The 18,013-nt window shown below is 41.8% G+C and overlaps 1 protein-coding gene across 7 annotated transcripts in view; it reads left to right on the top strand.

The window, feature by feature from the left end:
* ctif (CBP80/20-dependent translation initiation factor) overlaps positions 1-18,013 on the top strand; it is a 52,440-nt gene that overhangs the window by 23,320 nt on the left and 11,107 nt on the right. For 6 of the 7 annotated variants that reach the window (XM_069170831.1, XM_069170802.1, XM_069170792.1 and 3 more), the window contains 4 exons: positions 5,533-5,609; positions 10,541-10,621; positions 15,503-16,115; positions 17,148-17,447. In XM_069170831.1, the coding sequence (XP_069026932.1) occupies positions 5,533-5,609; positions 10,541-10,621; positions 15,503-16,115; positions 17,148-17,447 (1,071 nt within the window). The remainder of the gene's footprint in view (positions 1-5,532; positions 5,610-10,540; positions 10,622-15,502; positions 16,116-17,147; positions 17,448-18,013) is intronic. The other variant, XM_069170838.1, reaches the window with a different exon arrangement.

Below are 18,013 nucleotides of genomic sequence, written 5' to 3'. Positions count from 1 at the left end.
CGTTAACACTGAAATGCAAGTAATGGTGACAATCTTTGCTGGAAAATAGTTTTTGACCCTTTTAACAAAACACCTATTATTTTAACCATTTTAAGTCAAATCTATACAACTCAAGGTTTTTACAATCTCGCCCTGACCGAAGAAGACATTGCTTTAATTTGTCTTTTAAAACCATTATCGTTAATGTTACAGTCATATGTCGCTGGATTTAATGAAGTAAGGACATTTTATGTCTGTTCCAAAACTCCGAGCGAGCAAAACAGCCAAATCTAATTTCCTTATAGACACAGGAGGAAGCTCTATTTGTTCAGGTTTGGTATGCGGACAAAATGTCCAAATTATTTCAGCGTATGCATTTCTGCTCGCTGTCTGTATTTTGCATTGTTGCTATCTTGTATTTACAGTCTCTCTTGATGTCATTCTTGTCTCTCTCTCTCTCTCTCAACAACCTGTCCTGTAATGCCACCCCTGGGGCAGTTTTGAATTTATTGCTTTTGGCTGAGAACCTTTGCAACATAAATAAGCGGAGAAACAATGGACTGACTGAATGAGCATCATACCAGAACTGTTACACACTAGAAGGGACAGGAAAGCATGTACTTCACTTTCTATGCTATTGCAGAGAAAGTTCTATAATCGTTATTCTCCGTTTCTATTCTTCACATTTCCATCCCTGTTAGCTGGTCTCATTTCCTTACTTTCCTTCCTTGCTACTTATACCCTGCGCCGCACTAAAGCAGCGTCATTGTTATGAATGGATCAACAATGGTATCTGACCCAGGTCAGTGACCTTTACGGCAAATGCTTTGAAAAAAGAAAAGAAAAAGAAGTTCAAATCCTTTGAGATACGACCAGGGAAAGCTGAGGAATTCTCTTTTTAAGAGTATGGCAAACCCTTTAAAAGATCAAATCATGCCTTAATTTCAAGCTATAACGAGCTTTATTGTTGCTCTGAATGTACATGGCTGTTAGTGTAAAAAGGGTTAATGAGTTCATGTGAAAGGGACACATCCCCTCTGGTAGCCTCTCCCAGTGACCTGTGATTTTCCCTGGAGCTCTACAGGGTATGTCAACTTCCTCCCGAGTCCGACTCGCACACAAAACCACATGATAGAATGCAAAGACACACCTCAGTCAGGGTTGTAAAATGAACACCAATTAGTTTCTTGGTTGTCGGGTGAGCTGCAGGCTGTTGGCATGTTGTCTGACAACTGAGACTCGATGTTGTTCCTGAACCTGCACAACTGGAGGTTCCATTAGCACACTGTCTGCAAAACAGATGCACATTCTGCAGATGTATGTCCAGACAGACACACTGAGGGATGATCCTTTTCCGGCATTTAAATGCATGCGTTGTGTCGGTCCGCGGCTAAAAGACTCCTTTAAGATAGACTTTGTTTGAAACAAAAGGATTCATGCTTTAAAAAGAAGCGCTCTCTTCAAATTAGAAGACTCCGCTGCCTGCTCCATTATCAGCAGCTACCTGGAGGACATAAGAACCTGGATGAAAACCTATATGTTCATATTCAACTGTCATAAACCTGAAGTCCTCATCATCGGTCCTACATCCTTGAAGCAGCTCATGCAAAGCTTCCTGCTTATCCGTTGACAGCTCCCTTCATTTTTCTCTTGCGTTTTGATTCCGTCTTTTCCTTGAAACTTTACATGAATCACATTGTCAAAACTGTCTTTTTTTTTTCCATTTAAAAGCACCTGCCACACATCCATCCCTTTCCCCTCCGACAGCATTCATCTGCTCATTGAGCTCCTGAAGACTCGAAGGCTGCAACAATCTCCTGCTTGTCGATTACCAATCAAATACACGCGAGCAGACACCGACGGGAGATTACTTTGTAGCATGAGCAGGATAATTCTAGCGTTCACTTCGTGATTGTCGAGATGGAGGATAAAGTGATTTCTGCTGGGATAATTTCCTAACTATTTATAAAATCCTATCCTACTGCTGCCCCCCACCGCTGTATATAAAAACACACCCAAAGAGAGAGAGACTCGCGCCGTAAACTCAGGCTCAACAAATGCCATCAAACTTTAAATTAAAAAAATTTTAAAAAAAACACCTCATCTGTGACAAAGCAGATGGGAAGCATGTCTTTAACTGCCATGTTTGAGAGGAGGGATGTTGTTCACTCTGCACATCTAAGATCAAAGTCACTTCGGCTGGTGACAAATCTCGCCATCGATTGTCAGGCTGTGTATTTACCATCTGCTCGGTGCTTTGCTCTCAAATGACTGTTCGTAGTTGTGGTAGACTTGTATGCTGGCTTTTCCTGGCAGAGTTTGAACTGCACCTCATTTTTGTTTATTTATTAAAGGAGATCCGCACAGAATTTATTTTAATCGCTGTACTCGTCTTTGCATATTCCTGCTCTTTGAACCACGGCGTTTAATCTCAAAGCGCCACACACAGTTTTACCGGAACCTTCTTTTCCTACTCCTGTTGTTTTTTGTTTTTTTTACTGGCGGTTGGCAAACAGCTTTTAGATGCATTTCCGCCACCGTCCGGCAGCAGTAAACGATGGTCGAGTAAACTATTCCATTTTCTTATCGTTAAATGACTATTAGAAAATGTAAAAATCAGGACCAGTAACGACGACAGACAAACAAATGGAAACAAATCCACACACAAAATCTCTCTCTGCTTCTGTCAGCTCTCTGTCTCGTTCTCCCACTGACACAGCAAACCCCCCTCCTCCCCCTCTCCTTCCTCCTCTCCTCGCCATCCTTGTCACGTCCACAGGGCTCGCACTGCCTGCCTCGAGGCGAGAGGTCTCCTGGCTGGGGACCAGGACAGCTCATGCCTCTCTTTGATCTACCCAACACTGGCTGCTACCTGTAGCTAGCATATTAACACACACACACACACACACACACACACACACACACACACACACACACACACACACACACACTCAAAGGTCTCTCCCTTTCAGCCACAAAGAGACAATTCTACATCTCTCATTTCCTCCCTCACGGTTTCTGTCGGATGCATTGAAACGCTGCACATACACCACAGCTCTTTTTCTATTGTTTATTTACAACCGAAGTTTGACATCTTGTAACTTAATATGAACCAGCAAAGCAGAAATACGACAAGTTACAGGGTTTAAGAAGTATGTGGTGGGCATCGTTTCCTGTGTGTGTGTGTGTGTGTGTGTGTGTGTGTGTGTGTGTGTGTGTGTGTGTGTGTGCGTGTGCGTGCGCGTGTGTTCACTGTCATCTGGTTACCATTTGAAGGCAGAATTACAGCTAATGATATCCTGGAGGAAAACTACAGTAGCTAAACATGCAACAGTTCCTCTGTTTCTTTCTTTTTCTCTGTCTCCACCTACTTTTTTCAGACCTTAGCTAAAATGTTTAAGTCTAAGGAGAGAAAAAAGCAGAGGTTGCTAGATATCAATACTATGAATAGTCCGGGTTTGTATTTGAGAGGCAGAATTTACGTGTTTACTCACACTAATACACTTTCTGCCTCTCACATCTGCAGCAGAACGCAACCATCCCCCACTTAGCAGCCTCTCTCTGGAAGAGGTAGGTTAGAGCAGCAATGTCAAATATCAAGCTCTCTCTCAAACTCGTGAATACAGGCCATGTTTCTGGATGTGTGAATGCACAGTGTGTTTGTGTGAAAGAGCAATTCTACTTGCAGTAAATACAAATATTTTTTACACAAAACTGCGATGTTGCTGCGAAGGTGCGTTGTACAGTCTGTATGTGCATACGGTCCTTGAGGATTTGTGAAAGACTGCCTCCAGCCGTTACAGTAGAGCAGGTCACTAACATTTTCTCTGTTATTCTCTCCTTTTCTCTCTTGTATTTAACTGTAACCTCAAGTGGGAAAACATTCAGACTTTTTTCTATGGCTCGCAACTGCACAAAATCCACCACAAACTCTTGTAACTTCCATACCGATGGAAACCAAATATGCAAAACAAAACCCGCTGTCAAAACAGTGTAAAGGGCACTGCAGAGTAAAGAGGCAAGAGCAGCGGAGGGGTAAAAAGACTTGAATTATTCAAATCTCCAAATAATACTGCAAGTGTCCCCAAGATAATAATACTCCAATACAAAAGAGGACTTGACATTACATGGTCGCCATCAACGGATCATGAGACGAAATGTAATTGTCAGTCTTTTATCTAGAAAACAAAAAGACAAAAGACACATTTTGACAGAGTCGAGCAAACGTTGGATTGAGAGTTTGGGAACATTTGAAATGTCCTGATTTATGTGAGCCTGCAACTATCTGCACACACACGCACATACACATCTTTGATCAGTGACTTTGACTAATTGGCCATTGATGGAGCAGGTAGAGGCTCCCTGCGCTCACACCAACATCCACACCTCAGGCTGTGTATAATGTCTTGGACAATATGTTTGTGTGTTCTGCGTACATACGACCCCCTCTGTACACATCAGCAAATTGTCCTACGCTACCTGTAACCATGGTAACGGCACAGAGTGATGCTGAGCAAAGTGGGGTGGAAGGGCTGTTTGATTGACAGGGCTGATATTTAATAGATGATGGATGGTCGTACATCCTGCAGCCGCAGGTGCTCCGTCTGTGTGTTCAGGTGTCTTAAAGGTGCGCAGAGCCCGATACGCAATGACAGGTGTTATAAACAGAGGAAAATAGACTTTAAGCCTCAAAGTACGCTTCACTCGTGTCAGTGCGGTGTAGACAGCAGGACTTATTAACATGTTGTTCCGTCACACGCGCATTAGACAAACTCAAAAATGCGTCTTAAGCATTTTAATTCAAATTCTCCTCATCTCTTTATTTTCTGTGCAGTTTTAGTCACATCCTCTCGTCTTTCCTTGTTTTTGATCAATTTTCATGATGCTGTAAGGTATTTCATTTCAGCGTTTACATAAATAACCCAAACCTCCAAACAGTCGTATGTTGAATCACAAACTAAGGATGTGTGTGAAATCACTGACTAATCTGTAACATTGTTCTCCGCAAACAATCCAGCATTTCAAAATCTCACATCTCTTAGATGTGAGATTTACTATTGTGGGATTCTGTATCTCTCAGTGATGATACAAAATGATGATGATTCATAAGTGTCCAAAAACTCAGTGTACTGCTCATTGCTGATTTTTATAGGGAGCTGTGAATACAGTCAGTGAAGGAGGGAGGAATTTTAGCGACTAAGTCAGTCCACACCTACCAAATAATCAAAATTAGTAAGTTTTAAAGTTGTTGTTTTTTTTATGAGGATTTTCGTGATAATAGTTCAGTCATCCTCCGAAAGGGAAAATGTGTTTGACTTGAAAAGGTGTTCATACAGTCTTACAGATAACCAAAGGAATCTCTAAGGACAGTTCTAGTTGCAGATGTAAACATGCATTTAATGCGCAGGCGCACACACACATCAGGGTAAAAAGTAAAACAAGAATGTTTCAACGTTCATTTCCTTGTGTCCTCTGGATCTACTTTCCTCAGAGGGACATAAATCTGTGATCTTGACAGCAGCCGTCTCTGACTCCATGATTTGTCTGTAACAGGTCTTCCCACCCCTCCCTAATGAGGCCGAGATCGCACACACCAAAAAGCTCTTCCGACGCAAGAGGAACGACCGACGGTAATGACACACACACACACACACACACACACACACACACACACACACACACACACACACACACACACACACACACAGACCTACACACACACACACACACACACACACACACAGACCTACCTCAGTGAGAGGGAATTCTTTTCTATGTTGATGTCAGGCCCATAGCCTTCACATCTCTCCCCATCCAGCGCAATGTCAAGACAGGAATGCAGACTCCACACTTCACTGCAGACAGGAAAAAGAAAATCAGTGCGGAGACGTTGAAGGTTTTTTTCAAGTAGTCACTTGTGTTTGCCTGCAATATTTGAGCTATCTTTTTTTTTTTCCAGATAATGGATATACTTGTCGAGCTTTGCGACCTGTAACCTGGTATCTCGTCCCAATTCAGTCCAAACTAAATTTTGTATTGGCACCTCTGCTTCGATTGTAAATACTCTAAAATCCAATTTCACCCAAGTCTGACTTCATTGAAACCAGGTCCTTAAGAGAAGAAAAAAAAAAAATCTCTGGTTCCCTCGCTCCCTGCCCTGATGTCACTGGAAAACCGTTCTTCAGTTGCTAAGAGACAGGCAAAGAGAAAATATTTTGGTTGTATTTGTGGTTTAAAAAAAAAAAAAAAGGAAATTGTATCTAAACCAAATGGACAAAAGCACTTTCATCCTTGTTTTTAAGTACAGAGAATAATTACATCTGTCCAGAGCTGTTGTATTTATGTACGATGGGCGCAGCTCGGGTCTGGCAGAAAGAAAAGAACAAAAATATGAACTTGGACCAACAGCAGTTTGCTTGGGTTTCAGTCTATTTGTTTTGTGAACTGGAAATATTAACAAGAGACCATCCTGTTTTCTTGTGCACTCTGTCCAAAGCACGCTTTCTCAATATTTTACAGCTCGTATAGGAGGGCAGGTTTTGTCGTGTGTGTATTGTGAAATTCAGCAGCAGTTGAACTTATAGAGAGGAATCTGCCGCTAAGGATTATTATATTTTAATCATTTGTGACAAACTGAGACATGGCTGATTGTTATTTAACATAAAACAGGCTGATAGAAAACACTTGTGTCAGAGTTAGCTGCATCTGTAAAGCGTTGTCTCTCAGACCAAACTTCTTTCTTTTTTTTTGCAAACAATTGTTAAAACAACCTAAACATAAACCATACTTTAGAATTTTAAACTTGGAAATAGAGATCAAAATCTAATCGTAAGGTTCAATTATCCCTAATTACTGAGACGCTTTCAACCACAAGCAATGAGAAAGACAAGTTCATTACATAAAAAATGTAATCCTTCTGCTCTGTGACTTTTTGATGGTGGACATTGTGAATTTTGAACACTAAAAATGTCTCTACTTCTTATTTCCAAACCTTGTTTGCTGTTAAAGCTTTTGATATAGATGTCCCACCAGGCTGCAGCCCTGCACTAGCAGTGCATTAGCATTCATCTCCTATGTGGTAATGTTTTGGGATAACATTCAACCTCCTGAAGAGAAGCATCACACAAGCCGTCCAGATATATTTGTGCTGCAGCAGCGCTGAAAGCAGGATGAAGCCGAGGATGAAAAATATCAAAGGAGGGATGAGAGGTAGGATAAGAAGACTGGACAGACATGAAATGAGAATCGGTACGAGACTCCAGTATAAACAGACACAAACTGGACTGGAGGGAGAAAGATATGGCCAAATCATCCACCAGAGAGATCTCTGCTTTAAGGGGTTTCTGTGGGATTTATTTTACAACACAACAAAGACTGGGAGGACAGAAATGAGGCGATTGGAACACAGTGTCATCACATTTGGTAGTTAGTACAGTAGTTGGACGAGGACTGGGTGATATTATATCAGTATGAGACCACATATCATCCTGGATTTTGGACTTTGTAATATTGTGAAATAATACATTTTGTCTTTTCCTGGTTTTAAAAGCTGCATTGTTGTAGAATGATGTAATTGTCTGAAGTTACCCAAGCTGTGCTTTTATTTTGCCTTTGCCCACTTGGTTTTTATTTCCAAATTATTGCTTACTATTCAAAAATCTAATTATGTAAATATTTTGTAAATGCATGAATAGTCATCCCTGGACATCTTGTCCACATCAAATTTGCAAAAGGCACATTTGTTTAATGAGATGTTTCGGGAACAATTTTTACATTATTATAACCATAGCTGTGTAAAATTCTCAAAACAAATTGGAAAAGCTGGAGTTGATGATTAATTAAAAACATTCAAAAAGCTCAAAGACAACCATCCCTAAAGTAGTCTCGTGGGGAAAAGCTTCAACCGTTTCATCTGGGAAAAGTCACTCGGTTCGTTTTGATGCTCTCCACAATGGTTTTACATTCACTCAGCTTCGGTGGTACTCAAAACTTATAACGGTTGGGAAACCCTTGTGTATCGCCAGGATTTAGAAAAAAAATCCAACTATGATGTGACTGGATCTGAACGAGGATGCAACCTGCCAAAGTTAAAACCCGCCAAAGTCATTACTTCATAATATTGTGTATGAAGCTTAGCATGTGTGTTCATCAAATACATTAGCTGCATATGTTTGTCTATCAAACATGCTAATCCTCTCGTGTCGATACTGCGCTGGGTTCATGTTCCCTGACTGAACACAAGCAGTAGCCCAAAGGCAATAAATATTCCCCGTAATGAGAGACCGTAAACAGATAATGTTAAACTTTATTGTGTGCGATGTATCAACACAGCTGCGTGAAGAAAAGAAAAAGCCAAAAGTAGACTTGCTGGAAGCAGATGATGAAATATACATAAGAGAACATAAATATTGATCATTTGACCATGTAAGAAGCCACGAGGGTTGCACTGAACAAAGCACAAGAAAGAGAAACAGAGTGGGACTGTGAGATTGAGTAAAGGAAAAGTGTGGGCTGGCTGCGGCAGGAAGGAAAAGAAATGGGAGGCAGTGCATGTGTTTCTACTTTAGTAGGCACGTCAAGCAGGGCTGAAATTAGTTGTGATTTACTGGAATGTGCTGCTTACTGCTTTCTGCTTCAAAACAGAGACGGAGGAAAGAAGGAGCATATCAGCTCCTTTATACTGTTTGGTCTTTTTTTTCTTTTTTTAAAAGAACATGCTAATTACTGAGGAGCTTTTACAAACGTAGCCTTTATTTTGTGTCGCTCGCAAAGCGCGCACTTTGTCTGCAACATCGTTTTAATTGTCGATTTTTGACAGAGAAGACTGAGGCCGGCTGCTTGATTGATCGTCGTGTTTCCACGTTATTGTAATAAGATGAACGGGTAACTGTCTTTCGAGCTGCTGAGCTGAGAGCTGAAATGTTGATTTAATTCATAAAACAGCTTTTTGTGGCACTAAATGTCGCCACAATGAGCACCAACTCCACCGTCTGATTAAAACGATGTCGTCTGTGTGCGTCTGCATTTATGCACTCAAGGAGGTAACGGCAGCAGACGGATGCATGAACCTCTGAGCAGACGCACGACTAAAACACGCACAAACACACACACACACACACACACACACACACACACACACACACAAAGACACAAGCTCATTCTTTGTCAGATTTATGAATCTGCACAGACGCCCGGTTCTGTTTTCTTAATCTCAATCACAGTGGAACCGGCTGCACGTGCACACGCCTTATTCCTGCTCCAACAGTTCATCATAAATGGACGTGGATCGCTTGCTTTCACATCAATACTTGCACACACTCCACAGCTCATTAGAACCATCAAGTTAATTGTGTCGCATTGGCGATGTTCTTCAACATCACCGCAGCAGCTGTCATTACACGGAGCTGTTGTTATGCTTTGCGCCTATCTCATTATTTCTCAGCGTCTACCTTTAGACCATCACCGCGGTGATATCCCAGCAGTCATTATTTAACATCAGACAGACTTTTAAAGATTAATCCATAGCAGTCGTTTTGAAACCGACTTTACAAAGTGTTTCACAATTTATGATAGAAGGAAAAGATCTTTACAGGGAAATAGAGTCTGAAATGAGAAGCAGGATCAAATGCATCAGCCATAAATAATGATGTTAAATTAATTTAATCAATGTGCTTGAAATGTAGTGCCCTACAGACTTAAGAAATAATAACACAATGAACTGGAAAACAAAGAAACTTTCACCGTCTTTTAAATCACTGCCTTATTAAATTACTGCACAGTCTTCTTTATAGAGTCGTAGATCTGCGTTGTTTCTTCTGACCCCAGGTCTGCGTCTCTTCTCTGCACCCGCCGTGAACCGCCTGCTTTTCTGCTCACAATTTCTGGCCACAATGATTCAAGTTATGGAGTGCAATCAATAAAAGTTCTGCATCTATGTATGTATGCACACGCACATATACCGTATGTTTTTCTGACTTTCTGATATTTGAATCTCAAGACTCGGTAATGCAAATGTTCAGTCAGGCAGTCGAAACCTGTCTCCCCGGAGTCCATTAAGCCGGTGTGTTGTGTTGCGTATGAAGCTTCGGCCACGTTATTGACCGTCTGGCCTGCAGGCTTCTCTTCCCCTGGGCCGATCGATTCTCCAGTCTGGGTCAGCCAACGCTTCCATGAATTTTCCATGCGCATACATGTACATAGCAACAGCAGTTATCGATGATCATCAGTATCCTGCCTCCTCCCATGATTATATCTGCCAATTAATTTCACCTTTTTCAGTGACCATGCCATTCTCCTGTACCTCCTGTAGTTCTGTGCATGTTGTTTCATGTGACATAGTTATCAACCTCTAGTTTTTTTGTTTGTTTGTTTGTTTTCCTCTTTGCTTATTTGCTCCCTCCCCCTCTATAATTTCCTGCCTTTTCTTTTACGCCAAAAAAAAAAATCTCCCGCCGTTTTCTACAAATTGTTGTGCTACTTTTACTCCACCCCGCATCTTCCCTTCATCTCTCTGCCCTCCCGATCACCTGCACTGTGGCACGCCCTCCTCTCCTGCTTGTAGAGCGTTTGATCAGTTCCTCCGAGACCAGTTAACCATTCTTCTGCCCACTGGCCCAGGGGGAAAGCGGCAAGTCTCAGCCAGGTCAGTGACAACATAACCAAAATGGGACCTTGACACATTGTTGACCATCGGGAAAATGCATTTGATTTTTTTTCTACTCAACAAAATATCCAAAAGTCAGCTGTTGATTGGTACTTCTTTTTTTTTTTTTCCCCAATTAAATACTCAAGTAGCTTAAAATAAGAATGATTTAAGAAGGTGGGACCCTGCCAAGCAACATCAAATACTACTTTAAACTTGATTAATACCTTGAAATTAACAGACTGATCATCCCAGCCAAAAAAAAGAAGTAATTTCTCTTGTGATTAGATGCTTGATCATGTCAGAGTCTGCTCTGTTTCTAAGTCCAAAGGTATTGTGAGATGGAATTTCATCAGTGGCCTCATCATTTATCCTTAACGCAAACATCTCCCTGGCAGTAATGTGGCTGATGGATGGTCAATCTGAGCAACACTCAAGCTACAGCGGAGCTCAGTCATTAAATATGATTAACATTTTATTACTGTCTCGCTTTCACCTCTCCACATCACCAGCAGGTCAGAAGAACAGCTTATTAGAACTGAGCCTTAAACTAACAGCCACTGTAGACATCCAATGAATCATCGGATCGGCATGTGCGTGTGTGTCTCCGTGTCTCTGAGCAGTCAACGGCTTAGCCAAAGATTAAGGAATCTCAACCTTTAGAAGTCAAATTAAATGAGATCTCGCCACTTCTGTCAGTCAACGTTGAAGTTATAATCCGTCAGACTTCAGTCCTGGTTGATTTGGCAACACCTGTGGTTACCGTGGTAACAGCAACAGTAGTTCAGTACGACTGCAAACGCTGTTTGAGCATCTGCTCTGTTAAAAAATACAGCAGAGGAGCTACGCATGGTTTTTGTTTGCAGTGCAATTAAAGAAACTTGTTTTAATAAAGGAGTCGGCCAAAAATAACTTAAATTATTTTCCACGGCACCAGAACAGAGAACAGTAAAGTTAGTCACTCTGCCCAATATTATCCACTGATTAAATTTTTTTTTTGATGATCGTAGTTAGTTTAAAACTTAATTTCCTTCGACTCCGTCACAATTAAAGCCACCCTGTGTTTTGCCAGTGAAACGCAGCAGGAGGAAAAGGCCAGTTTACTTTAGCTATCAATGACATAAATGTACATATGGTGGTTTCTTTTGAAATAAACAATTTGAATTTAGTGAAGGAATAATGGACATATATTTTTTTCCCTGAAGGGCTATTGCTGGAATAAAAATTACCTGAAGTTTCAGTATTAATGATAAAAGAGAGCAACTAGTAAAAATATTATAACATTAATGAACAGCTTCTGTGTCTTGTAATTGTTTGGTGTTAAAAGAAAAAAAAAAAAAAATCAGAGCCTGGAGGATGCTCGTGGACAAGAGCGTCTGACAAGATGCATGCTGTGATTAAATATTTGTCGGGCCAACGCAGATCTGTTTGAGACAGAATATTTATAAATTGATGGAGGCAGGCTGTTCGGTGGAGGAGAGTTGGAGGATGAACTGTCTCTCATCCTCCCCAGGAGAGTGGAGCTGAGGGGCCGGGTGAGACATAAACCACACCAAGACACACAAAAAAGGACTGTAAATACATTTGGACAGATACACTTTCTCTTTCTCTGTTTCTACACAAACACACACTCTGATGGTTTCTAATTTTAAAAGAATAGCAAGGACTTCAACTAATAATTACTTTCCAAAATAATCTGAATATTTAATCAACTGATTAATAATTTAGCCCAACACTTGTCAAAGAATTGAGAAAATATTTTTATCATAAGTTTTAAGAGCTCATCTTCAAGCGTCTTCTTTTGCACAGCCAACGCTACAAACCCCCCCCAAAGATATTCAGTTTACAGAAAATGACCGAAAAGATTGTGTTTGTTTTATTAATTAACGAAGCTACATACCAATATAAAGTCTGCAGGAACAGAGCGTCATTCTTACACAGGACAGATGCAGGATTTCCTTCTGTTTTTTCAAACCAAACTCCAGGAAACAATTTTAATTTCAATATCCAGGTTCGTGGTGGAATCATCAAATGTTTTCTGTCGTCAAACCACGTTCAAAAGATATTGTTATCATTTACTTGTAAGGCAAAAGGATGTTTTAGAATTGACATCCATCAACAGTTTGTAGATGATAAAAACAATTAAAAGATAGATTCCATAAAACCTAATGATGTAAAATATATAGAATATATTTATCCTTTTATAAATATCCAAAATTATTTAACGCACAAAGAACATTTCCAAGGTTGTTTTCATATTAATCTAGTTAGGGTGGAATGAGTATTTTTACAAAAGAGGATTGAAACTGAACATTTGAGTATGATGGCGCCACAGCTCTCTTTTACAAGGTACAATAGTCGCTGTGTTTTTGTTCTGCAGCCTCAAAAATGTCAATCATTTTAAATTGTTCATTCATATTTCATATTTTGGTCTAAAAATCAACCTACTGAAGGTTTGCTAAATCAAAAAGAAAAAAATAACTGAAAGGAAAATATTTTGTGAAAAATGAAGAAAACTTCATCGCAGTTTTGGCCTTCATGACCTCGTAAAACTTGTAGGAAAGTTGCCTTTCTGAACTCATTAATCCAGCCTCCCACAAGGCTGACACAGCCTGATGGGGTCACAGATTCTGCTTTTGTCTACTTTTTTTTGTGTGTGTTTTCTGTTTATTAAAGAAACCTTGTCCATAGTTTACAAAAATGTTTAGCTGCAAGGAGCTGCAGTGCAGTTGGTTCTGTCTTAACTTCTGAGGACTCCCACTTTATTCTATTCAGTCCCTCCAGGATTCCTGTGATAATATTCATGCTGCACATTACAGAAATGTTTTATTTCTAATATTTTTTATGTATTTATTGAGGTCAAAGAACCATGGGGCTGAAGAAAATTTAAATGTAAAAAGTGATATAGCTTTACAAAACTGCCAATCTGTGACTAATATGGGAAAAAAAAAGTGTGAATCTTCTGGTAAAATAAGAGATTTTAGATGCTGTTGACTTCATTTTAATTGAACTACATGCTTCATGCATAAAAACAAAGTGCAGTCATTTACACCTTAAAGTGTTTGGAAAATGAATATAACCCACAGTAATCTGTAATCGCTTCCTTTGATAATAAACCTTTAATTAGATCATTTTAATAAGACCATCACATTTCCCGCAAACCCCGTCACTTCAGTTTTTTCTGTTTGTTTCGGTTCCCCTGCTGCACAGAGTTTGTTTTGGTGACGAGAGGAGAGGAACAGAACCTTGCTGATTGTAGACGAAGAGTTATTTTTGTTATTAAAGCGAGTTTTGTTTGGAAAGACTTACTTTATGCAGTAATACTTGAAGCAGAGCGCGAAAAATTGCATGAATTTTCCAAAATTGCAAGCTCCTGCAAATATTGCTAGAGAAAAGCATGATTTCCCATCTACTGCTTTATCTACGTATGCTGCAAGTAATGCTAATGTCTGTCATGATTTCTTGCTCTGACTGCTTCATACTTGGGGTGGAACGGTTCACAAAATTTACGGTTTGGTTCATATCACGGTTTTGTGGTCAGAGGAGGACGGCCTCAATTTAAACAGGCTTTTTATGTACTTTGCAAGAAATTGTTTAACTTTTTGTTGAGAAATTCTGGCTAGAAGCATAAGGAACATAAACATTCTTCATTATCACATCTAAATGAATAAACAGGTTTTCTAATTAGTGCAAACAAAAAATCCGTCTTTGGTATTTTTGAATAATAAATGCCCAAATAGTTAGGTAACTAGTTTCAGTAGCCCTGGAGGTCCATCCATCTGCAGTAAGAACTATGAAGGATGTGTTGAACAATTCGTTGACAGTTTCTTGTCGTTCATAAAGCTCTGAATAAAGAATGTTGGATTTTCTTTTACTTGAATCATTGTATGTCTGTGCTCACATGCACACAGATGGTACGTCTTATACACCAAATCCACTTCAGCTTGTTCAGGCCTGAGTGTTGCTGCATCTTCTGCTAAGTGGTTCAAAATTACACACATTAGTACCATAATTAATTCAATTCAGACAGAAGTGTTGTAGTTTGCTATTGATTTCAAGGACTGGATTTTCTGATGGTAAATCTTGTTCATTGTGGTTTCTTTAGTGGCATAACAAGTTATCGATGTATCAACATGCACCATAATCTTATGGGGGCCAGTATTTACAGCCCAGAACAGTCTTTTGAGGTGTCTTCTTTTTTTTCTTTTGTTACTGCATTTGTCTGGGACCATGTCCAAAAAGTATTGAAGTCATGGAAAAAGAAGAGATGCTTCCAAGGATCTTCAGTCTCTGGGCAGGTAGACCGACATGAAGGAAGTTTGTAATTAACTTCAATGAAGCAGATGTGGCAGCTGAAACATGCCGACTGCTTGAGTTTCAATTACGTTACGGTTCAAGTGACCGATCTTAAATTAAATTAAATTAATTAGGCATTTCTACACGTCATGCAAAACTCTTAAAATGTGTAGAGTTGAGTGAATGTGATCAAAGGTGTGCTAGCTGCTGCTAGTTGAGTTTGTGCTAGTTCACAGGCTGAGGCAGATAATAGGTTGCCTCCTCGGTGCCAGGGTGATTAATCCCCTGGACCATATGTCAGCGGCTTGTCAAGCCCAGAGCCAGTGCAGCAAAAGGACACTGCGATGCAGGACAGCAGCACACAGACACACGGTGCATCCACATGTAAGCAAGCACCGGGCTTCTGATGTTCTAGTTCGTGGTTCAGTAGATGATATGATTGTATGTGGTTGTCATGTGTCACGGTGACACTTACAGGACAGTATTTGGTGGCTCTCTGTGAGAAGATGAGAAAGGAGCAGAGAAGGTACACGCCAGCTGCTGCTTCATCGCGATGACGCTAACTGAAACCTACTCTCATTCCAGGAGACAGCAGCGGCCTCAGGGAGGCGGAGGAGGAGGAGGCGGCGGAGGAGGTGTTGGCGGAGGAGGCAAGAACCAGCCACAGCAGATCCTGCAACAGTCACCGCAGCAGCAGAGGGATCAAACCCAACAACACTCTCCCAACCAGCAGCAGCAGAATTTAACAGAACTGGGAGACAACAGAAACAACAGTGCCAGTCGGCCACCTCGCCAGTACCAAGGAGGACATGGGCAGCGCCAAGGAGGACCCCCACACCACGGATACAGCCAGAACCGGCGTTGGCACCACAGTCAGAAAGGTCAAGGTCATGGACAGACAAACACTGCGAGTGATAAAGGAATACCCCCGAAAACAACCAAAGACAAAGAGACTGAGAATGTAAAACTGGGTGACGAGCAGATCAGACCACTTCAAGACTGCAGCAGTAAGAGTCCCAATGAATCACCCAGATCTGACTCAGCACCCAGTTCAAATGCTTTCCCACATCCGGTAGGTAATAAGGAATCTCCCAGCCCGCCGCGAGGCGGAGAGGCAAGAGAGGGCCAGTCGGAGCTGCCCAAAATCAGCCTGCTTCAGTCGTCAAAGGAGAGACTGAGGAGGAGACTAAAGGACAAGGTACCGGAAAGCTGCTTAGTGCCTGTCAGTCAGTATTAAGGCAACCAGGACTGAAGCATATGTGTACACACATGCACACACACCACCTTTTGGTTTTATAATTACCTCCATTATGCTCACAAACACACACGTACACCGTCATTAAAACACCGACACTTTTTCTCACACCGCCCTTCTTGAATCATTTGTCTCCGCACTTATTTAGCATTCAGGCCAACACACTCAGACTGGCAGGGAGGGGAGCACATGTTCTCACTAAGGAGGTGAAGTAACTAAAGCGGCATTAGCTTAACAGTTTTTGATGTGTTCCACTGTGCACTAAACTGATGAGTTGGCCAACTGCTCTCAGCGTCGTCCTTCTCCAGCTAGCTCATTTACCACCGGGGCGGGATTGATTTGACAGCACAGGACTCCCCAACAGGCAGCAAGGCAGGAATTAATAAACATATCCTCAGTGATGCCAGAGAATCAATGGATCCAGTCTCAGAGCCAGCTTTTTCCTTGACAGCGGTGCTCTGACTAATGTGTTTAATCTCTGTATCATCATTTCTTCGTAGTAAAGGGCTTTCGCTTCAACCTTCCAGATATGCGTTCCTACTGAATTCACGTAAATTTGGACGCCGTGTTACATGATGTGCTTTCTCTGTTCCACCGTCGTTTTTTTCTCAAGCATATCAAAGGTTACGTGTCACGAAACACTGATCGGGATTCCTGTCGTGTGCTATCGGCGTAAACAGGAAGCGCAGTGAGCGTCATTTGTTGCGCTTTGTTCAAGTATTAGCAAACGCATATCGGTGTCTTTAACGTCCTTCCACTCTAAAACTTCATCCTCTTCGAACTAGAGCAACTATTGCCTTCTTTATCAACTTTATCATCAGGCCTAATTGACGTGCTTCATCACATCAGCTGACGTCGGTTATTTCTCCTCGGAAACACCTACTTTGTCGTGAAACCTGCTGCGTGTTAAAACTGAACGTTGTATCGTCACCGGTCATTTTCCACTCACGTGCTTCATCCCGTCTGTGGCTGCAGGAAGAGGCCCACGTGCAGCACTCGGGCTCGGGCTCACAGAACATGGACCGGCTGGTGGACCTCCTCAACAGCATGAGGAGCAACAGCAGCGGGGTGGAGCAGCAGCTGGCCTCCTTCATGGAGGAGGCGCAGTGCTCGGCGCGGTCCGAGGAGACGCTGGCTCAGGTGGTCAGCACCATCTACTCCAAGGCCGTGTCGGACAGGAGCTTCGCCGCTACGGCCGCCAAGCTCTGCGACAAGATGGCGCTGTTCATGGTGGAGGGAACCAAGTTCAGGTCGCTGCTGCTCAACATGCTGCAGGTGAGAGTGACGTCGATGAAAGTGTGTCAACAACCCCGTTCAGCTTCCCACTTCACTCAGATCTTCGACATGCTGAAGTCTGAGTAGAAAATATTGACCAGCATTTCTTTAAATAAACACCAAAGTCCTGACTGACATAAATAAAATATAAAAATGACAAAACTTATATTTTAAGGGTTATTTTACACACAGACCCTGAACCTCTCCCTCCGGAGGAGGAAGGAGAGCAGAGTGAAGCTGCTGCACCGCAATGAGCTCAATGTCCTGAGTAGCAGGTGTCTGGGGACTCCACAGCAGCCTCCCTGTACGCTCACCTCAAAGCAGGTCGCAGAGAGCGTGTCGCTCAGGTGCAGGCGGTGGTGGGGAGTCGTCCTGTGGGGAACAAGGCTCAGACTCGAGGGTGTTTTTAACCGCACCGGAGTCCCCCGGCCTCCACCGGGGCAGGTGTGGGGTAAAGATAGGGACTCGCACACCTCAGGAGACCTGTGGGTGGGGCCACAGGGGAAGTAACAGGGGGTGACATCTCTGCTGCACGGTTGCCAGATCATCTACATCAGACAAAAATG

This window comes from Embiotoca jacksoni, unplaced genomic scaffold, assembly GCF_022577435.1.
Source record: "Embiotoca jacksoni isolate LCO1_2020_lvr unplaced genomic scaffold, fEmbJac1.0.p SCAF_10, whole genome shotgun sequence".
Classification (NCBI taxonomy): Eukaryota; Metazoa; Chordata; class Actinopteri; family Embiotocidae; genus Embiotoca; species Embiotoca jacksoni.
This window is presented reverse-complemented; position numbering and strand designations above follow the sequence as displayed.